General features: G+C 32.6%; 2 protein-coding genes across 6 annotated transcripts in view; one reads left to right on the plus strand and one right to left on the minus strand.

Moving 5' to 3' along the window:
• Positions 1-24,614, plus strand: part of LOC107440719 (MAGUK family member discs large 1) — a 256,361-nt gene that overhangs the window by 56,756 nt on the left and 174,991 nt on the right. The window lies entirely within an intron of this gene.
• LOC147805230 (uncharacterized) lies at positions 19,753-22,164 on the minus strand. Its single transcript, XM_087149718.1, has one exon. It carries the CDS (start codon positions 21,693-21,695, stop codon positions 19,905-19,907), a length of 1,791 nt encoding a protein of 596 aa, XP_087005844.1. The 5' UTR covers positions 21,696-22,164; the 3' UTR covers positions 19,753-19,904.

Consider the following 24,614-nt stretch of genomic DNA (forward strand, 5'->3'; position numbering starts at 1 on the left):
TGTTGGGTGATAGTGTCATTTTATTATTGCGATACATCATGGGTAATATCGGTATTTAACGCTGTATCGAAAATTTTTTCAGATTTCATTAACCTACATTGTTTTTTACATGCATTATTCATATGAAACCCCAAAGTAAGTGTTCTTGTTGCCTGACTGTTGATTGATAAATTTGTTGCCTAGTCACCCACAATAATACTGTATCTTTTTCGGTATAATCGCATTATTTTAGTTGTTTGTGAATTAATTGTATTCGATATCGTTGTCAGTAATAATTGCGTTATCATGTTATACGATAATAGTCTCGACATTATCGCATTGGATAGTATGTGTCAATTATTGTGGTGTGCATCGTTGTTAGTAATTTTTGTACGTATGATATTTTTCATAAGAGATGGTACACACTATATCAAGAGAATTTAAAAAAATAGTCGTTGAAGCTTTAAAAAAATTTTTTTTAAAAATTATTATTTCACTTTATACAGTATAATTTAGGTTGAGATCTCTGTTGCTCATTTTTATATTTGAATATTCAAACTAAACAAATCTAATCTAAACAAAAAAAGTTTTAAGTATAAGTAAAGCAAACAATGTCAATAATGCACGAATAATTGTATAAAAATAGAATTGTTGACTTTTGTTGCATTATTTGTGTTTTATTCTCATTGTTTTGCTTTATTAACATAATAATAGGTCTATTTTTGTGCCATTGTTTGGGTTGCTTTTTCCCATGTCATTTTGTTTTATTTATTCAAATCTAGGTCAACAATGTTAAACATTTTGGAGTGTGTTAAACTATAATATCGGTCAAATGTGCCGCTACGAAAATTGGGTGCCTGGTGTGTAAAAACCGTATTATCGTACGTCTTAAACTTGATGACACAATAATGAAGTTATTGAACGAAAATATGACCTTGAACCTTATTGGAAATGTCCTTGTCAAGATTGTAGCAAATATACATCGTATTAGGGTATAGAGTGGCACAGGAGTTTTGTGACTGTATTAGAAAATTAACAAGAGTTATTAAATGATAATTTAACTATCAGAAAATGGGTTCAACGTTGTATCATAATATCGGAACTTGGAGCCACAATGCGGCGACAATTGAGTCTTAATGCAACCATAAATAGTTATATTGAAGATTGATTCTGTTCATAATATCGGAACTTGGAGCCACAATGCGGCGACAATTGAGTCTTAATGCAACCATAAATAGTTACATTGAAGATTGATTCTGTTAAAATTGAATCATAATAACTTGTTATTTAGTTTAAAACAATTTATTATAGTTTGCGTGCGTGTCATGTAGTGTTGGGAGATTTCGCAAATTTACGTTAAATTCCGTGTCCTCCCGTAATTCCCGTTCTCCGTTAATTCCCGTACGTAAGATTTCAAGTAATTGGGCATGTATGTGCACATTCGTCAGTTCTGGCGGAATGCGCATGCGCTCTTGAAAAAATGTCAAATTCACGTTAGTGAAAATAAAAGATTTTGCAAAAATTCGTAAGTTAAAAACGCTAACATAGTGGAATATAATTTTTACTTGTCTTTGACCACAAAATGAAAACAAATATTTACAATGGATGTAGACTATTTTTTTAAAGCATACGATTCAATGTGCTTTGCTCTACGTAAAACTGCGGATCTGTGAGCAGAAAAATAGGGTAGATTTATAGATTTTGATGAACACACTATGGAAAGAACACAATAACAATCTATTCAGCGATGCAGCTTATTATTATTATGTTTAAAGAAATATTATTGGACTTCAATTGATCAACTTTTTTTTAACTAAACTGTGTAGTTGAAATAAATATGATTAATAATTTTGAAATAACGAAAATATATCTAGTTTCTTATGGAAGTAGTGCAGTTAGACAACGATAATGTTAAATAAAAACCAACAAAATAATTTTTTTATTGAATAAACTATTGTAAGATCACACGATTCATTTCTGAATGTCATCTATACTTGTCACAGAAGGTAAAACAAAAGTTCCCAAATGACGTTTAAGTTCTAAAAATATTAAGTTTTACTCAAATGAGTCGTAAAATTTCTGTGTAAAATCTCAGCATTATCATATTTTTTGTTGTTGAAAATTTCGTGAAATTTGCTAAAATTGTAGAGAATGTTAAAAAATACATTCATTCGGGCACTATGTTTCAAAATGTAGTTCTTTATTGCGTGTCCACTCTACATTCTCTTTTGTGCAGATGAGAAATTGAAAGAGGTGTTTATAATTTGAGACATCAGAGAAAAAATAAATAAATGATGGAGTGTGGCGTGCGGCTGCCGTGTAGCGCCGCCACCCTTTTTCTACCTTCCCGAGACTTCACTTATGGAACAGTCGCGGCCGAAGAAGGTCGTGCAGTGAAAATCACTTGCTTAGCAGTCAAATCGTCTGCAGTAGTGAAAACGGGTTGTTTCGTGTCTTCCAATAATATTTATCCAGTATTATTAAACTTCGTTTATAAGTGATATATCAAGAAAAAGTTTCCAGACGGTGTGCAATATCTTTAAGTATTAAGGAATTGCTGTTTTAAATGCAAACGATATTTTTGGAATTTCGTGACTGCGCTTGCAAACGATAGTGCGTGCTGTCGTTCTTGTTGAAGAACATTCAATCTGAGCTGACTGTGGAATAAAGAATGTCCTTTTTGTTATTTAAATCAGATCTAGACCAAATGTGCGTTGGATTTTTAAATCAGTGTTGCTTCTGACGGTTTTAGCTTGCATATAAAAAAAAAAAGGATTCTCAATATGTTAGATTTTTTAAAAGATGAAATCTAATTATTATAATTCTTTTAAATCTTTTTATATGTAACTAAAATTTTGCTTGATATTTAAAATTTTTTTTTCTTTTAGTAATTTAAATTTTTTTGAACTCTTTATTAAATGTAATTTTATCGTTTTAAATTTTGCGGTAGTTTTACTTTTAAATCGTTTGATTAATTATTCAGTGTATTTTGTTACATCTCTTTGTGGTATTTAATTTTCAGTTTTTTCCCACTCTTAATGAATTGAGATGTTTTAAATATTTATCTAATGATTAACCGCAGCAGATTCAGGAGTATTTTAGAATAGTTAAATTATTTTTATTCCTCTAATTAGTTTACTTTTGAAGACATAGTTTGGATTTGTTTATGGTGCTGTGAATTTTTTGTTGATGCTATTTAAAGAATTTTTAATTGGCTTCGGTTTAGTTTTTTAATTTTATTATTTTAGTTAACTTTATTGTATATTTTTTTAGTTCTCTCCTATTTATTGCCGTAGAATATTTTAATTAAAATACATATAAACAAAAACTTGCCTATTTGCGAGAAATATATTGTTGTCTTTATCATGCTTAAAGCTCGGAAGTTACCAGTTTCATTTTTCATTCATGACAATTTTGTGACATAAACCGAAATGTTGTCCGTACATGAAGTGTGTCCAATGTGAGATGCCGAAGTGTGTGGGGTGATGGGGAGGAGCCATGTGTTCCCTCTGTCCCCTCAAGAAAAGACAAACCAAAATGGTTCGCTTTGACTCTTACGTGGATACGATTTCTTATTTGGAATATGCAAGCACTTGCAAGGTAAGCTGAGTTCTATAATGTGGCGCTGTTCTAAATATGAAAACTTTATGGTCAATTGTTTTAACAATTATCTTTTCTTTTACCCCCCCCCAGTACTTATCGTTTATATGGATCGAGTTAACGCCAGCACCACCATTGGTACTTATAACCAATAATTGCCAATGTATTGTAGAAAAAAATAGATATTTAGCAATATATCGCAATATTTTCCACTATAAATTATATCTTTTTTACTTAGGTTATTATTTTCCATACTGAAATAAAATTTGTCAACACTCGAAATACTATCGCGTTGAGTAACTATCGTTAGATTGTAATATTTTATTTTATAACCCTAGTTGAACAGTCGACCCAATTTTGGGTTTACGACTACTAATGCTAAACTCCGTAGCTTTGTCATTTTGAACCCAATTCAGAAGACAAAGTGACTCTTGGATCAAGTAGTGGAGAAATTTGCCTTCGTGGAGGACTTATGGATGGAACTAACCTGCATTTGCGTTACATGGAGAGGAAGACTACGAGGACCTCCCACGGTTAGCAAGAGGGCTCTGACCTATGATCCATCCACCACTGGGGATATTTCCCGTCATCAATGTGCATCTGTGCGAGCCGGATGCGGAATTCGTATCGACCTTCCATCGCTGGGATTCGAACCCGGTTTACCTCAGTGGAAGGCGAACGCTCCATCCCCAGAGCAATAGCGACATTAAATAATCACTAATGCATTTTGATATAAAATTATCAGTAATGATCACAAAATTTTTGTATTCAACGCAAATGACTAACAGTTACGATCCCCATATTGCCGTATTTGATACACATGTGTCTATAATTCGGTAGCTGGTGACCTCCTAAGTAAACCAATATCTTTCCTGTGTGTTGGCTACTCGGTCCTTTAACAGCTAAGTCTCCTTCATTCACTTATTTTAATATGAATTTACTTGGAAATCCTTCATACTCTTTCATCCATTTATTATTTTGAAATGATTTACTTCTTCATGACAATACTATTTTCGTAATAAAATCATTCTCTTATCTTCATTAGGATGTATTTCATTTGTATGTACTTTTCAATCCCCATATCAGTATTTTTAAAGTTCTTCTATATTTACAAATTTTGTCACTTCATTTATCATAATTATGTACGTTCGTTAGAGTCATTAAAATTTTACGTCAGCATATTTTTGGCAAATTTGTATTCTCCCTCCCCACCAAGTCGGCCAAATTTCAGCAAATCATAAACCCATTGCGAGATCTCCCTGTTTTTACTTTGTCTTTCATTGTAGTCATCTAGCTTTAAGATTAAATTCAATTAAACAGAATTTGAATTATTTTTATAAATTTTTGAGTCCAATAATTTCTTAGGAATCTTTTTGTTGTTGTTTGTTTTCCTTTTGTGTTCAAATTTTTTGGACCTGCGAAAGTCTTCGGAGAAATTTTTTTTTTCCACGTGCAATTTTTTTTATTAAATTTTTTATTTTGTTTTTAAGAAAAATTTTGCAAATAAGGGGGTTTTAAGTTCCTTACATATGAGCATACCCCTCCTCCCCTCTTGTCAGCAAAAATAAGTAAACCACAGAACCCCCTTTAGATGCATACGTAATATTTGAACGACCCCATAGTATTGCTGTGCATTTCATAAAAATGTTGTAAGAAGTACAATTATGAAGTTTTTTTTTTAAAAAAAAATTTACTGTAAATATTTTATAAGAGTTTCAAAGTAAAGCAAATATTATTAACTATCCAAATATTGATATGCACAATCCGATAAAGAGATTAACGTTAAGTTGAGGAAAATTTTCTAGTTTATGGTTGAAACAGTTTTTTGTAAAAGAATGTCAATAACATACATTATCTAAATTTTTAAATCGCTGATTTCAGCACACTATTTTTCAAGGTGTCAAATGATAGCATTTCAAATTCTACTTAATTTTGTTTTGAAACTATTATTTAATTTTAAAGGCTCATTATTTAATTTTTGAGGCTTATTTAATTTTAAAGGCTTATTATTTAATTTTTTTAGGCTTATTATGTTAATTTTAAAGGCTTATTAATTAATTTTTTAGGCTTATTATTTAATTTTAAGGGCTTTTATTTCATTGTAAAGACTTTTATGTATTTTAGTTTTTGTGGCTTATTATTATTTAATTTTAAATGCTTATTATTTAGTTTTTGAGGCTTATTATTTTATTTAAAGGGCTTTTTATTTAATTTTCCTTATAGCTCACCGAATTAAATGGTCCTGCGACAGTTTTTAAATATAAATATTTTTTTGTATCGTTTACATTTATTCATCGCTTCAATTGAGAATACTGTTCAATTCTCTAATGTTTTGAAAAAGTAAATTATGAAACTTTACTGTCCTAAATAGCTCAAATCATTGCGCTATTTCATATGCAGAATTTGTTAAGACCATAGTAGGTGCACTTTGTTGTAATTTTTTTTATTTATGTTAAAAAAGAAATGAATAGCTTTAAGTATTTTATTTAAAAGTTCCTTACGTTATACAGCCATCGATACAGCTTAGTTACAGCCATCGGAGGCCGGGATAGCCTGTTTGGTAGAGCGTTGGGCCCCTGTCTAAGAGGTCGTGAGTTCGATCCCAGCAGGCCGAAGACTTCCCGTGTATTTAATGGTGACTGGTGCACGTTAAAGCTGTCGGGTCCTCCTCAATGTCTCCATAACAAATCAAACCTCTGGGGGTACCGAATTTGAGATAAATCGTTCGGGTGAAAATTACGATGTGTGTATGAATGGATCCGCCCTATAAACGGGATGTGACGTGGATGTGGCTAAATCGTTTTCTTGAGCATAGATGGCGCCACTGGAAAGCAAGAAACGTACCCACTGCCTTAAACCAAGCAGGCTTTCTGGTTTGGCAATTGGCATTAGAAACAACACAACAGCCATCGATATGATTGAAAGACTTCAATAGATTGTGTTTTTAATAAATGAAATAGTCAGTATAAGTCCATTATAATGATAATTCGTAGTAGCAGGTAGAATTATAGTTGTAATTTTAGTAAACTGCACCCAGTCAGAATTTTTTTTTTTTTTTGGTTAATGCCGGGGACTTGGGTCTATTTACCATTGACCTCAGAAATGCCAGAACTCCTACTCTCTTCTCGTTACCCAGTGAGCATCTAAGGCTAAGCCAAGGAATATATAATGTGAGAAGAAGTCTAGCTTCTCCGATGCGTAGCAGGGGCCAGCAAGGTCCCTCCGTATGACAAGAAAAGCGCCAAAGTTTTTTGATCCGACGCATGCGCACATCTTTCATCCATCGTAGCGTCTCTAAGCTTGTTTAATAACAAATTTTTCGCCATCGTTAAAGTGACTGTTTAAAGTGACATCTTTAAGTGACGGATATCTATTTAAATTATACACCTATGTTAAAATAATAAATTATATTTATCTTTTAATGAATTCGTCACAAGTAGGACTGAATTAGAAATTATATATCGTGATCGATATTAGAAATTATATATCGTGATGCATCGTCAGTTTTGCATCGCGATATAGTATTTTTGAATTTCATTTACTTGTAAGGCACAGAAAGTCAGATTTCTATCAATACTTCATACTCAGATTGATTTAAATCAATTTATAAATTTGAAGATATATATGTTTTGCTTAAGAAAGATATTAAATAAATTGACTACAATGTTCAAATCTTGCTTAAAATATTTATTGAAATGCTTGTTTAGAAATTCATAATACGCGTAAAACAAAGTGCTAAAAACTTTTTTTAAAGCGTTTTTTACAGATTAATATTTTCTTGTACTATTATGCATAAATAGTTGCATAATTATTAAGTTCGATCGTAATGTTCAATTTCTAAATGAAACGTTAAAAATTATTTGTATGTTTAAAACAAAGTGCAAAATAAATTTTAGGAGAAAAAAACGCTTTTAAAACACTATTTTTTATTATTATCATTTCGGTTATTATAGTTCATTTACGTCACACTAGAGCTGCACAATGGGCTATTGGCGACGGTCTGGGAAACATCCCTGAGGATGATCCGAAGACATGCCATCACAATTTTGATCCTCTGCAGATGGGATGGCACCCCCGCTTCGGTAGCTCGACGACCTGCACGCGAAGTCGAGCACTTTACGGTAGAACAGTTTAACGAGGACCAATACCGCACACCCTCGGTCCCTACGCAGACTGATCCAAGTGGTCACTCACCCGCACACTGACCGCAGCCAGTGATGCTTGACTTCGGTGATCTGCAGGAAACCGTGACTGCGGGACCTTATCATTTCAGATAAATAATTAAATTAAATTAAATAATGACCGAATTATGAACGAAAAACTAAGTAAGATTTAATTTCTTAAAAATAAAAAAATTGTGATATTCGATAATATATTTAGCTAATTAACAAATAATATGAAAAGAAAATTTTTTAAGAAAAATTATTATACTCTCTAATAAAACGAAGTGCTAAATGATTTTAAAAAATGAATAAAATACGCAAACCTTTCAAATTTTTTTGTATAAACAAAGTTGATTGACTTATGTCCAAATCTAAATGACAAAAATAAATTTTGTTTTAACTTTATTTCTAAAAATAAAAACAACAAGATTTTTAAATTTAAAATCAGTAATAAAAACTCATTAAATTATTAGAAGTTTCATCCAAAAAGTTTTTAATAAATTAAAAGAAAGTAAAAAACAAATTCAATTCTTTATGGGCGCCTAAATTAGATTGCCGATAATTTTCACATTTAAAATAAAAAGAAGTTTTTTTTTAAAAAAAAACTTATCTAATTAATGAAGAAACTCTTCTTTATATATTCTTTTCAATAATAGATTGCCTTCAGAACAAGGTAACATCGGCGATCACGAAATTAGTCCCACTGAAAATAATCTACAAGAAAGGTCGCGACAAAGAAAAAAAAAAAAGCTAAGAGGTGCGAAAAGGAACATGCGATATAACGATATGTGTTCTCAAAACTCTGATTCTGATTCTACAGCTCACCAATCAAGGCCATTTCAACATAACGAAACGAACATCGTCTTCCACAGCGCGAGTCGACATCGGAACGTAAGAGAAGAGTCTTATATCGCTATATCGTTATCTTATATCCTTGCGTGCCTTATATCGCTATATCGTTTTGCGCTCGTTGTCTTTACTCGACGGCTTAAATCAGATTTCTGATGCATCGCCTTGAATGAAAGTCGCTGTATCGTCTTGCCGATATATGCGTTAAATCGATATGCCTCGATACATCGATTTATAGCCCAGTCTTAGTCACAAGTAAATATTTTCCTTTATTAATAAGTAAACCTTTTTCAAAACCATATAAGTCTGTAAAGAACAAAAGCAAAGCCACTTTTCATTAGCTGTTTACATGAGTGGGGGGAGACAAGGAGAAAGGTATTTGTTGGGAGCGGAGAGGAATGGGTTTCTTACGGAGTAAGGACGGAGGGACCCTCTATAAGGAGGCAGGTTGTTTTTCTAGCAATACTTCCCCACCTTGATGGAGGTAACCATTGCCTCCGGAACAGGTTTACATGGGGGCCTATGAGAGCTGGTCTTCTTCTCACTTATATATATATTCTTTGGCTAAGCCACGGCGGTGAAGAAGCGTCATACAACCATAAACCCGTTTATAGGGCGTGTTACATTCACACAATCACGCAGAAGAAAGGACATAGAACACAGAGAGAGAACGAAACATCCATGCCCTGAGCTGGATTCGAACCCGCAACCATCGGCTCCGCAGTCAGGCATGCTAACCACTCGGCCACCTGGTCGGCCCCAGTGAGAATATTAAGTGGGAAATATGCGCGATTTGATCTTCTTGACATGAACATAATCTTTGCGCTAACAAGTAGGGTATCTGCCTCCTTTATAAACTTTATGGTCACGTTTCACATCATCACTGTCATCGTGTAACGGATAGCCATCGAACTTCAAAAATGTATCGTCTTTCCTCTCCATTTTATAGAGTGGTACATTTCTGAAATAAAAAGCGGAGGACAAGTGAACGACTGTCATGAAAGAGCTTTTTGGAGTCCTTTTTCATTCTCATCCCCATCACTCTGGGTGTAAATGTGGCCGTGCCCATAGCAACACTGCCAATCGACAAGTTGTAAATCACAACCTTCTGTTTGGAAAAAAAAAATGATGAAAGAAAGAATGATTCTTACTCTTATGGATATTCTTCGCAAGAAGGGAATCATCCGGGGATTCATTCGGGGTTATGTCTTTCGGACCCCTCGAATCACAAGCGTCGATGGAAATAAAATCTGAGGCGAAAATGGGATTTGGTTTGACTGATGTGTGGTGCTCGTATTACCTGAACCCGTACGCTCTAACTCTTTTTCCTCTCATGGGATATAAAAATCGTAACTTTTTCCTCTATAGCCAGCGATCCGGATATTTCTGTATTAAATAAGGAACTTTGCTAGGCAATGTTTTATGAAATATTTAACCAGTAAATATATAGGCGTTTTTTTCCCTTCTCGTTCTTCTTTTTTTTTGGGGGGGGGGATATATTGAATAACTGTTTTCTTTTCTAACTTTGAAACATAATATGCTGTGATATATGTCATACAAATAAAGAAATAAACGAAACGAGAAAAAAAAAATACTAAATGTCAAAAGTTATTTGCTATCAGTGTAAGATAATGTTATTTATTATATTTATTTATTTTTGAGATTCCGCTCTCTGCTTGGTTCGCTCCCCAACCCCCTTCATTATCATTTTGTTAAGAAACTAAATAATTATTGTATTTCTATGTAAGAACATTTTGTCGATAGATTAATCCCTATTAGTTTAAAGATTTTAAGTCTTACAGTTTTTACGCAGCAAAACAAAATGTAAAGTAGAGAAAACAAAAGTAAAAAAAGAAAAGAAAAAAAAGGAAACAACAACTCATAATTGCAATAAGTTTAGAACAAATCGGAATTTTAAATAAAAAAAAAAGTCGTATGGCGCTCATAAACAAATATGACTTTTCTGCATGTCAAACTTCGACCCTATTGTAAAATTAAGAAATACTAGTATTTCAGTAAAAAGGTAGTAGACTTTTTCATTTTCTAATGCCATTTAGGAATATTATGTACGAAATTCGCATGCGAAATAGTTGCGTTCCTTCTCGGCTCCGCTGCAGCTTTCGCTGGCACTCTCTACTTAGATAGCACATTTTTTTTAAAATACCTTTTTTTTTTCTATTCTTTATTCTGATATTCTTCATCAGCATTTTAGGGTGATGGTAGCACTCGGTCAAACCCCTACTTGCAGTCGGGATTTTCCAATCCAGCAGCTATTAACGTTTTCTGTTTGACATTTTTTTTCGAATAAAAAAATAAATAATTAAAAAAAAGTGATTCTTTTCTTCCCCCCGATCAAGTACAGGGTTCCCACGGTCCTTGAGAGTCCTTGAAAGTCCTTGAATTCTTTTTTGCTAAATTTAGGTCCTTGAAAGTGCTTGAAAAACGTCTTAGATCCTTGAAAAACTTGATAGGTCCTTGAATTTGTCCAATACTGCCGGCTGCCCTTTTTATAAAACACCCGCGGATCTTTCTCGTTCTTTCTGTTTTATTCCCGAGCTCTCTCACGTGGTTTTTAACGCCACCGTTTCTAACCGGGCCTAGCGTCTTGGTGTCTGCCAAGCGCGCGGAGCACAGCAGACAATCAATGCGTTTGGGGCGAGACTCCACTTCATCTTCTGTCGCATATGCTTAGATCTTCTTTTTTCTTATCGAAACTGGAATACTCTCGAATTTCGTAACAATATGTACCTTGTAGTTTTCAATAAATTTGCCGTTTTACCATCCGCACTTGTCCTTACGTTTGCGTCATTTCAAAACTTTATTGTAAAGCGTATTCGCAAAGGCACAACTTCGTATTTGTGTTATGCAGTTTAGACTAGTTATGCCTGGGAAGTGCTATTTTAATCCCCAATGGATGGATAATCAAGCTTATAAAGAATGGATTTTATCGATGCCCGAAAAGAAGTTCAGAGCCAAGTGCCGATTATACATGAAGGAGATCGATATCGCGAAAATGGAAGAATCTGCTCTGAAATCACACATGAAAGAAAGGTAAAACAAAAAAGCAGTCTCATGCCCTGAGTTCTCTTTTTTCCAAGACATCAACATCTAATTCATCTGGTATAAATACTCCTTCAACATCGTGTGCCCCATGTGAAACAGAAACTTTAGTGGCCGAGGTAACATTGTCTTCTTATCTGGTCAAAAGGAATCTGCTTGATGCTGAAATTCTCTGAAGCCTGAAGTGCATCACTAGTAATTATTCATGTAACTCCTGTGAAGGGATTAGTAAATTGTTCTCCAAAATGTTTGCTGATAGCTGTATAGCGAGACAATTTTTTTGTAGTGCCACAAAGTGAGCCTATTTGGGCTCCTTTGGATTGGCACTATACTTCAAAGGGATTCTTATAAATGAGCTGAAGAATGTTGATTGCTACACTGTACTCTTTGATGAGACGTTAAATCAGTCTCTACAATCTAAGCAGATGGACATTATGGTAAGGAATTGATAATAAAGTTTGCACTAAGTATCTTACCTCCCAATTTATGGGTCATGGAACTGCAGAAAAGATTTTGTCCTCTTTTTACAAATGCATGGATGATGGTTAAAAGCTCTCTAAAATACTTCAATTATCCATGGATGGACCCTATGTCAATTGGAAATTCTATTAGAAGCTTCAGTGTGAATTAAAAGAGAAATATTCCCACCAGGTCATATTCATTGGCAATTGTGGATTACACATAACGAATAATACTTTTAAACATGGTGAAAATGGGATATGTTCCTTCTAATTTTTATTTTCAGAAAGAATTGTTGCTGCATAACATTTAGAGAAGATTGTGTAAATTATGGATGAATAATTTCAGAAACGATGTTTAATAGAGGAGAGGAGGGGGTTATGGAATAGTCATGGAATATGGAATACCTAAGATTTAGCTCTGTCTTTCATGCAGCCTTCACATGGAAATACACAGGATTAAAGGATTTCACCATTAACACCTCATTACCAATAGTTATAGATTGTGCTGAAAATGATTTTGTGAACTAATATGTAAAACCAGTAGGGTTGTTTTTAAAAAAATATAAATTTTAGTCCATAATACATATACTCTCTTCTCTCTATATAGGCAAAGCATTTAGGTATTATATTTGAAATTAATTATTGCCACAACAAGCATTGTTGCTTCTAGTAAAATAGAAGAGAATAATTTTTAAAATTGGTCTTAGATTAAGGTCCTTGAAAATTTTGTTGAGGTCCTTGAAAAGTCCTGGAAAGTCCTTGAGTTTCAATCTCATCATAGAGTGGGAACCCTGAAGTAACACATTTTAAAAGAAATAAAAGCTTGCATTATAATTGCGACCTGCTACAGCCCGGAAAAAAAACCTCCAAATGACTATAATATAAAAAGTAAATAAATGAGTTAAATTCCGCTGGATTGTAAATTAGCTACCCGGTCTCACGCTGTGAGCAGAGGTTACCGAAATGAAAGAGAACTAAATCTTTATTATTTTGTTAGAGTATGAATCCTTAAGTATACGCAACATAATCTGGTCTAAAAAAAACTGTAAATGACCCATTAATAGACATCATTTAAAATCAAAATCGGTGGTCGAAATCATTAGAGGTCAAATTTATTAAATATAAAAAAAAAAAAAAAAAAAAGGGTTTACATTATGTGTTTTAATTTAATAATATATTTTATTTGCATATTATATTTTACATATTATTCTACGTACTACTTACAAACAAAACAAAAACTCTGATTATTTACGACACATATTGAAAATGCTCCGGGCATCTGTATTGTATTTCTTGTCAGCATGAAAAGGCTATTTTGGTATGAAAAAGGTATGAAAAGGCTATTTTTTTTATATCGACAGGGTGCCCTGAGAGAGAGTATATATTATCGAACCCTTATGTTCAAAAATATTTCTCATGTAAGGGAAAAAGAAAAACGTTATTGGAATATAGCGAATCGCTCTTGCTAGAGCAGGCAGAACTAAAAACGCCAAAACTCGTTGGATTGCTGGATGAAACAGAAATGGAAAAGGCGAAATTTAAAATCACTTCGTTTCTTCGGTCTATTGAATTGATTTTGATAAACCAGTCGAAAATCGTCCATTCTTGATGTTTATTCAACTATTCAATTTTGAAAATGAATTATTTTTTTTTTTTTATAATTATTATTACCCAGTGCTTTAAAAAAGGTCATTTTTTTATAATTTGCTTTTTCAATCTAAGGAAACGTGAAATTTGAATCAAGACCTCATTTAATAGGAGTCAGGTATTATTATAAAGAATCATTTTTTTCTTCTTCAACTTTTAATCGTCCCTTCAATGAAAGGTTAAATACTGTCTAGAGCGGGGGAGTGTTTGTATGGGTGAATGGTTCGTAGTGGGCGTCACCGTACTTTCTTTCCAAAAATCCCCTTTGGAAATGACATCTCGAACTGACGTTGATCATGTTACAACTCAACTCGCACGCCGTCATCAGATCGCAAAATCTATCCTTCTATTTTTCTCGATCTGAAATCGGACTTTTAAAAAGAAGAAAAAGGTGTAAAAATGGTGTGAGGGGAGAGAGAAAGAGTGATGGTCTTCACAAAACCCTCATCGATTTCGCTGCTCATGTGATAACGATGACAAGAAATTCCCTTAATCTCTTTATGAAAGATATCTTCCCAGGTACCTCCCTTCCCTTGTTCCCATTCTTTCCAGAAAATATGTTTTCGCTCCTTTTTAAAAATAATGAATATCCTCGCCACCAGGCCATTTAATATAAAGCGGCATTTTTTAAATTTTTTTTTATTTATCGGCTTTCAAAAGATTTGTTTTTAAGGTAGAAAATTTTATGGAGATAATTTTTTGTGATTGGCTAAGTTTTTGTAACTGCCTCTAAGGTTAATATATATATATATATTTTATGTATATAAAGATTACATTTTTATATCGGGAGATTTTCTATGCTTCGGGTAAGGTTTATCTTGCACACTATGCATAAAACCATTCAACGTACTGTGTCAAAAAAAATCCTGAAAATTTACTTTAAAAATTCTGGTCGCCATCCAGGTACTGATATTTTTTACGATTATTTTATTATTTACAGTAAAAAAACCTCTGTAGAAAAAAAAAAAGTCTGAGTGAATAACTAATCCATCACCGATAGAAATCGCAAATCGGTCCCAGGTACGATGTTGTCTTCGAATCAGAATTAAGAATGAATTCAAAACCGTCGCCCATAACCCATGGGCTGTAGTCAATTTATAAATTCGCTGAAATTTTTATGTACATTTAGAAGGCTATGGATAGCTCTAAAAATTTACGTCTTAAGTTTTTTCAATTCAGGTAGGTACTGATACTTTTTAGGCTAAATTAAGAAAACATTACAGTAAAAGAAATTATGTTTACAGTAAAAGAAAAATGGCATTCGAAAAAATTTAGGAAAGAGAAATTTAGGAATAACCAATCCATCACACTGAAGGAACATTACAACCTTATCTCGACCTATTATAACCTATTACAACCTAACCATTATAACCTATTATTACAACCTAATCTCGAAACGAAACAAGCATTTGAGGAGTCAATACGATGCCGATAGCATCGCAAATTGATGCAATGTTTCGATTGTATTTTCGGCAGTTATTGATTTTCACGTGGTTTTTAAATATCCCGATATATTTCAAACAATATGGAAAATTCGAATCGTGTATTTGAGTATTTACAAGGCAATAATTCTATCGAATTTTTGGCAGTTATTGCTACTGATTTCTCCATAGTTTTTAAATCTGCTATTTTTTATACGATATTATTCATTACTTATTATAACCTAATCTTGAAACGAAACAAGCATTTGAGGATTCGCTTGATTTCGTCGTCGATTTTTTTTTTGGCAATTACTACTACGGATTTTATGATTTTTAATTATGTTTTTTATTGTGATGATTATTTACGAAATACGAAGAAATAAATAATTTGTGCGTCCAACAAAATGCGAGAATATCACCTATAACATTACAATAAAAAATTATTACATGTTCAATTAAAAAAATTATATTGTTTTTGTAAACACAGCTCTTTTGTTATTTTAAATTATATATATTTAATAAATAACATATATTTTTGTTATTTATTAAATATATATATTTAAAATAATATATATTATAAATAACATATATTTTTGTTATTATTAAAAGTATCTTGCTGAAAGATATTAGCACTGGAGAGTTTTGTTATATGTTCAATTAAAGAAAATTATGTTTTTTTTTCTTTTTTTGTTGTTGTAAACACAGCGCTTTTGTTATTTTAAATTAATAACATCCATGTTTGTTATTATTGAAAGTATCTTGCTGAACGATATTAGTGCTAGAAAGTTTTGTTGCAGATAGCTCGAAAAAATTCTGCCTCAGAGCTCTGTTCACTGACGCTCCCCTACCTCTGAAAATTGCTGCGTAATCTTATATGGTTTGATTTGCTAGAGCAAGGTTTGTCACTTAACCGCCTAAATACAGGAAAGTACTGTTATCTTGTATCAAAAACTATTACATAAGTCAATTGAGATTAAATATTTAGAGGCTAGTTTTTATGATTTTTGCGAACTTTAAATAAGAAATATGTGTCGATAATTCATTTCAATGAAATTTATTATCATTTCCCACATCCAACATTTTTTTTTAAAATTCTGCAATCTGGAGATTTTTGTAAAAATGAGGAGATTGAGAATAGGAATTTAATTTGTTTTCTTAATACGAATTCGGCAATTAACAGTCCAATTTATCGCTGTTTTTGTTTTTTTTAATGTCGGAAGTTCGACTCTGTTTCGCAATTTTCGTCGTACGCAAATGTGCCTGAAACCAGCCATTTTCTTCGTTCTCTGTTTTTAAGGATCATGACAAATGAATCACATAATGCCAAAACTATTCGAATCGATGGCCTTTTCAAAGTTAAATATTCTCCCCCATTCTTCTCCAGAAATGAGATGTCATTAGAAACAACCGTTTATTTTACAGAAGCGATTAAACTTAATGGCACTAGCAAATATATACCCAGAAATGCGGTTGTTTCGATTACTAATGACGTTCTGCCATTTTACCAAAAACACTACCTCATTTGAAAAAGGTTTCGGTCCAAATGTAATTATGGCTAAGTCTTAAAAATGAGTTCTAAATGTTTCCAAAATGGCCAAGTGTTAAAATGTTCAGGAAAGAGGCGTAAGATTCAAAAACGATGAAATGAATGAGGTGTGTTTAGGCTTAATTTTGGTATTACTACACTACTTTTGAATTTTGTTTGCCATCTTTGCTTATTGTTCCTATTAATTTTGTGTACAAATTCAAAAATCTTGGTTTTATTCCACCCATAATTATGGTTAAATGAATGGCTGATTCTTAAAAATGAGTCATGTTTTCAAAATGGCGAAGTTTTTAGCTTGATTCGAGAGTAACGAAATGGCTTGATTCAAAGACGACTTAGTTAATGAAATGTATTTAGGATTAAGTTTGTTGCCCCGTTATTTAAGAATTTCGTTTGTCTTCTTTGTTTATTGCTCTTCAATTTCGGTCAATAAATTCCAAAACTCGGGTTTTATTGATAATGTCTTAGTCTGTTGTTGTTGTTGCTTATCCCCTTGGTCTAGAGCCCTAGACCAAGTCCAGAAGATCATGTCGCATCAGCAAGTCATAGGCAGTCTCTCCATCACTCATCAGTTGCCTCACAGAGGCACCCATGCAATCCAAAAGATGAGATGGAGAAGCTATGGCCGTGCAATGACAATAAGCATAAGTCTTTTCTTTCGCTCTGAAGGTCAGACACTTTATATGCCCGGTCCTAAATCTTGACAAAGCTGTTTGAGGCAAATCTAGGACAAGTGCACTGCAGGGATAATCCGGGGCATTTGGTGGCATACCAATCATGATCTGGTGAGTATATATCGATCCTTATTGGTTGTTGAAACGTGGCATTTGTTTACGTTTGCAACCATTCTATTTCGAGTAAAGCCCGGCAATGTATCAATTCTCTTAAGTGACGCATTTCATATTCTTTGCTCCAAGATTCTTTAATAAAAATTTCAATTCTTTTTCTCTTACTTAACACAAAGACGGGCACGAAGCCACGTGGAACATAAACAAACTAATTCTGCATCGAAGTTGCCAGGTGCACAAAACAAAAGTATATCACGGTTACAATAAAATACATGAATAAATAATAATTCTAAGTTAAGTAAAAGGCGTAGACTGGAAAGAATTATATTTCAACAAATTCGATGGGCGATACGGTGCTGTATTTAATCAATTTAATTAACATTCTGACTTATGTGGAGAGCTCAACTTTAACACTCCATTTTCCTTATAAACGATCAACTGGAGCTGACGTCATAGGTCACATGTGTGGGTATCTGTGATCTTCTTCTTGAGGTGCAAGTACCTAATTGGAAGGGATTTCTGATAGGTATTATTTTTTATTTTATTTTTCCTTAGATCTGTCAATGAGTTAGTTTTTAAAAATTTTATGATCAGAAATTTTCTTTTAGAAAAACGTAAAACAGGATTTCAAATAAAATGCTTTGTAAAAATATTGTAATTTGTTGCTATTAACTCAAAAAATCTATATTTTTACTTTAAAAAAAGAAGAAAGAACTAAACTAAGGAAATTAAATCAGGTAAAATGTCATCTTATTTTTTTGGCATGAAATTCTATAAAAAGTTTTTTAGTTGATTTATTTGAAGGGTTCGGGGTTGTATAGCGGCAAACCACACTTTTTCCGAAAGTAATATTGTTGCTCAATGTTCTTTCCAGATGGGTACTTTAAGGATTTGTTGAATTTTAACTAAATAACAGCACAACGTACAGAAAATTATCTTTACTATTGTTGTATTCGTGCCCCCCCCCCTCTTTCCTGAATTATTTTAAAATGTGGCTTATTCTTATATTATAATGCTCCAAGCTCTTTAATGCCTATCAATTAGTTAGTGTACTCGTATTTAATAATATTATGCTGAATTTTCCATTTTCATTATCTGTTGTTTATTTTTAAATATTTTGCCGTAAGAGTTTGTTTGAATTAGCTAAAATTATAGTTCATTTGTTGCTTTTTTTAGCCGCCATTTTTTTTTTATTCTACAAATTTTATGAAAAGAATATTTTATCCATCGGCAAATACGAATTTTTTTTTATACTTAAAATATGAACGTGGAGTTAGTCGTGTTTTTCATTAGTTATATTATTTTAAAATTACCAGAAAACGTCACGCGTTAAGGATTATTAATAAATCTTAAATTGTAGAATGCAAGATGGGACTACAATCTGTTTAAATGTTGAAACCATCATTGCTTTATATTAGATGAAATTATTGTTCTATTTTAAATATTGTCTGTAACATAGCATGAATTCAGCACTGAAAAGCTCCATCAGTGACTGTATTCCGGATTTTCGATTTTATATTTATTTATTTTTTTAATTTTTGGAATTGTTGGATTTTTATCGTTTTTAAGGCGACAAGGGGGTTTCAAATTTTTATATTTTTATTTTTAACCAATTTACTTGAAAGTTTTATAGATTATAGATATTGATAAAATAAGTGTAGAAATTAAAATTCAGAGTGATATGTTAAAAATTTAATTAGTTATTAAATTTTAAAATTTAATTAATTAACATTTTTAATAACGCTCCAGGCGTCTCATATTTGAAGTAATTGACAAAATCTTATCTCTAAAATAGTTAACAGAGCCACAATAACATTTTGTTGGGCTCACATTTTTTATATTTTGTCTCAAATTAGAAAAAATGAAAAAAAATCAAAGTTCGGTAAATTTTTTGCAAAAAAATCATCATTTCGCAATGCAAAAACCAGAAATAAAGAATGTTATGCCAAATAATTAAACATTTTGTTCCCAACAAACTGTTTTAAACATTATTACGTAGTTTATAAAAAGTTTTTATAAAATTTGGTGAAAAATTGTGACGCGTGGAACATATTGAACATTACGTTTACTCTTAAAAATTTCATTCTGAGAAAAAGAGGATTTTTAATATAGTAATCAAAAATTTACTTTTAAATACCAAAATCAAATAAAATAATACAAAATGATGTAAATACTAACACTTTATGTTGTTATTTTGCATGCTAAGGAATTCAAAAATATATATTAAAGATAACTGACATAAATAAAGACAGATAATATGAATAATAAACTCAAAAACATCCATATATTATGTGACATAAACACTGTTTGAAAAAAGATTTATTGATGCATGAAGTAAGATGTGACCCATATCTATGAAATATGTAAAATTTTCATCTGAATATTATCAGTTAAAAACCACCGGAACAGTAGGTGGCTCCCTCTTTAGCTTGTTTTTTTTTGTCGTCAGAAGATTTCTTATATTTTTTGGAATTTCTCTTCTGACGATACTCGCTTGATTGCCGTAACCTCTTTTGAGAAGCCCTGCGCTTGTCTTTTTTCACAGCAATAGCTAACGAGGCACTGTTAGCATCGAAAAAGGATTCCGGTGAAGCTAACTCAAGCGACTTAGCGCAACCAAGATTAAACTCGCTTACAGCAGACGTTACAGCAATGTCCAACCGTTTTTTGGAGATAAATGTCTCCTTTGAACATTTAGCCCAAATACAGCTATGGAGACATTCATTAGCATTTTGAGTTTTATTTTTAGTGCAACGCGAAAGAAGCTCAGTTGATGCCAACCGCTGATAGATCGGCATTATCTTCTCAACTACCTGCTGGCTCAAACATGTTGTCATCGTGGAATGTTTTTTAGGAGTGGTATTAGTAGCCAAAGCTTTATTGTAAAAACACCAAGATTCTTCACCTGGCGGACATTTTTGGTGTAGAGGTTTTTTATCTGTCGACATACAATGAAATAATGTAGCATAAATGGCAGTTTTCATGTTGTCGACGCTTGGCGCATTGTCTCGAATTGCATTTCGATAGTAAGCTTGCAACTTAGTTATGGTGCTGTCCTTCAAGCTACCACTCTTGCGGCCACCAAGAGTAACACCTTTAGCACGCCACTCTTTAACCTTGTTGCGAAGCCCTGTTCCCACTCTTTTGGCAACGTGGTTCAAGCACTCTTCTTTTACTATTACTGTATTGGGTCCATACACGTGAGCGTCATTCAGAGCATCAAAAGTTTTTGTATCTCCATCCGAAAGAATAGTTGTGTACCTGAGGAGGCAGGTGTCGATGGAGCGCTTCCACAGAGTGAGAGCAGCATGCATTTCCATGCTGTTAGATGAGCCCTCAAAGTTTTTTTCGCACTGAAACCTATGCCCTTCAAACCATATATTGTATTCAGGAGTATCAGCACCCAAATCTTTCGCTGTTGTGGTACACTCGTGGCAGTACTTCGATAAGATTTCAAAGTCCACTACCAATCCTGTCACAACTTCTATTACAATACCGATTCCATACAATGACGTATGGCCACGCTTTTGCCACGTGCCGTCATATGAAACGCAAACATCAATGACACTTTTGTCATTGAGGTCAGAGTTTGCTTCGAAATGAACTTTTCTTACAGTTTCTCGGGAGGTTTGGAGAACATCATATTTCAAATTTTGTTTTAATTCAACAATAGAATTGAAACATTCACGGAATGTCTTACTATCCATAGCAGACATTCCCAGAGCCATGGAAAAAGTTTCTAGGGCTGCGTGACCTCTGCCTACATCAATAAAGGCAGAAACTATTTTGTTGTTAATATCAAACCGACGGCTATTATCAACACGCAGGCTAGAAAAAGTTGAACCAGCTATGTTCCCACACGTAGAACAGTTCAGTTGAAGTTTTGATGAGTACCCATAAGAATGAGAAGAGTTCACTTGTAATGTCAATGATTTACATTCATTACACGGTATAGATTTGAGGAGATTGTTCAGTGCAGACATATCAACAATCTTATAATTGGGAGACGCAGCAGTTTCTTTATTTTGCACAGACAAAATATTAGCATCAAGATCAATAACTGGATCAGAAATTGAAACTTCATCCGGCAGACGATTTCTTTTGAAATTATCAGACAAAACTTTCTTCCGTTTTGTTTGACGACCTTTTGGCTTTCGCCAACGTGCACTAATACTGTGCATTTTTAAAAACAAAAATAACGTTGGAATAACAAAAAATTAACGTATAAACACTAACAAATTATTATAAAACAAAAACGGTAACAGAAAATAACAATAGTAACGGAAAATTCAACAAATTTTTAGAACGAATATCAAATATGAGCGCTAGTAAGTTTCAGTTTGTAAACAAACAATCAAATAATGCTTTGCACAGTTGCAGTTAAAATTGTGTTGCCAACGTTCTCTTATCAGTGAGAAATAATAATAATAAATAAATCTTGGATAGCCAAGAGAACAAAATGTGAAATTCAAGCTATCAGAAAAACGAAAGCATGGCAACAGAAAACGAAACCAGCTTCTTGACAGGCAGTACAATGTAAACAAAGGGGCGTGGTCAAATACAAAAATAAGCATATATTCGTTATTTTTTCGTCAATTTACAAAATTTTTTTTGCAAAATGATCAGAAATTTACCAAGAATAGAAATACAAAAAAATCTGAAAATCGAAATTTTGAGCAAATTTTACAATTTTGAAACCCCCTTGCCGCCTTAATATTTGAAACTATGTCGGAAACCGCCACTATCGCGATTCATATTCTCGCAATTTTAATATCAAACATCGATTTTCATATTTACCTGATTTTGTTGAGGAAAAACTGTAATCGCACTTATTTGAAGCAGCTTTCTTCTACGTCCGCATGTTATCAGAATGTTCTGATTGGCCGTTAAGTTTGTGGCCAAGAAGGCTATAAATACAAGTAACTCTGTTTATCTGATGTTCTTTTCTATTTCTCCTGTCCCAGTGTACTTTCTAACTGTGTAACTCTCTGTGTAATGTTCTATTAAACATGTCATTCTTCGATCCACTGATCTCTGAATTTCATTACAACACCAGATTTAAAAGTTACTCATTGTGAATCGTATTCACGCGATTTAAAAATCGTACATCGTGATTCGTATTCACGTGATTTTAAAGTCCGATACCTCATTTTACTTATACAAGTTTTCTAAATCAATATCGCTATTCGTATTTACGCGAGTTAAAAATCCAATGTCACTATTCGTATTCACAGGATCTAAACATCATGAAATGCCATTTGTATTTTTGCGTTCTTGTGAAAACTTCACTAAGTTTTTTCTTAAATGAGTTACTATAAAAGTGTGATATTCTTTATGGGTAGGTCATTTAATTATAAATCATAATTCAAAAAATGATATTAAATTTGAATAGTATATAAATTGATATCTTGTTAAAATTCTTGCACACTCTTCTATTGTTTGTTCGAATTTTCAGGGTTTTTCACTTTGTGTCACAATCAGTGGTCGGAAAAACTACATTATTTTTGTAGTTTACTGCAACTACTTTGTTACAAATACAGTTAACTACGACTACTATTTTTTATATGTTGTGACTACAAACTACTTTGGAATTTTGTAACTACTTCAAGAATACGAACTTTGATGTGTGTTTTGCTCATTCGAAGTACACTCTATAATATACTATGACAATAAGCTTACTTCTCATAAAGGTAAACTTTTTTAGCCTGGCAAATGTACGACATCAAAACACTGCTGAAAATAGTTTAATCTTTGATAAAAACGGAAATTCTCTAACAATTATAAAATAGAAAGGTCACTCTACTAAATATTTAATAATAATGAAAACTTTATCATTACAAAAAATGAAAAATCACGAAGAGTTTTAAAGTGGAAACTTGAAAGTGGGTGAATTAAAACACATAAATAATACAGGACATGGATGAGTGCACCTCTACTTATGTATAAAAAAAAAGGAGTAAACCTCTTTTATCATGTTCATAAAGTTTTTATATCTTGTTTTAACCTTTAGGTTGTTACTGCTCACAAAATCACTGACTACCTTATTTTTGTAGTTAACTACAAGCACTTTATTACAAATGTAGTCACTACTATTAGAAGAAGTACTTTGCTGGAGAACTTAACTGACACCTATTTTCAAAATGATTTTGAATAAGAAATTGGCTCACATTAAATATAGGGGAATAATTAAGAAGTATACATTCCAGTTTACATGAGCCAGTTTGTTATTCCAAAACATTTTTTTTTTTAGAATGTGTTCATTTAAATTTCCACTTTTTATGCCTTTTTCGACTGCAAATATTTTATTTAAGACTTGCAGAATTATCAAATATACTTGAAATTTTTTAATTTTTAATGTTTTTTAATTTCCTCTAAGAAATGAAGTACATCGAAAGTACGTTCCATTCTTATTCCCTTCTTTCTATAATGTCTAGTTTAAGATATTAGAGTTACACGTGATTTTAAATGCGCCATTTCTGTTAACGCTCAGCTCATTTTCTCCGTATCCATTGATGGAACCTCATAGATGTGTACCCCACTCAATTCGAAAAATGAGTAGCGTTAGAATCATGCTTCTTTTCTGAACTACATTAAAAGTAGTTGCAGGAATGGCTAAATAATACTGTTTTTTTTGTGTCGCTCTATTCACTGCACTACTTTTCTTAAAAAAGTACGACGCTGCACTGCAAACTACGAAAAAAAGTAGCGACTACAGTAGTTTCACTACTTCCGACCACTGAATTGAATATAATAGGGTTTTCTTCTACCTAATTCATGTCAGAAAAGTGGTGAAAAAAGGGCCCTAAATTTTAACTTTTTTAATAACCTTAACTCCAACCTTTCCCTCGATGAGGTGTGTTCAAGAAGGTAGAGGTATTTTCTTGCGCAAAGCCATTTGTTGAAAGAAGGCTTTCACTTATATTATGATAGTTCGAAAAAGTTAATGATTTTTTCTTCTTCGTCCTGTTTTATTCATAAAACTCAAATTGCGAGCATCGTATTTTTATGCCGCCTCGTTTTCTAAAAGTGCTTTAGTTACTTAGCATTACCTCAAAAGTTTTCTGCGTCGTTATTATAGTTAAGGTAGGGAGGAAATTTTT

This window comes from Parasteatoda tepidariorum, chromosome 8 (assembly GCF_982258835.1).
Source record: "Parasteatoda tepidariorum strain Cologne lab strain chromosome 8, Ptep-v5.0, whole genome shotgun sequence".
NCBI classification, from domain to species: domain Eukaryota; kingdom Metazoa; phylum Arthropoda; class Arachnida; order Araneae; family Theridiidae; genus Parasteatoda; species Parasteatoda tepidariorum.

Bases quoted from the DNA above. Each gene is read 5' to 3' on its own strand.
- LOC147805230 (XM_087149718.1), bottom strand. From the start codon at position 21,695: ATGCACAGTATTAGTGCACGTTGGCGAAAGCCAAAAGGTCGTCAAACA.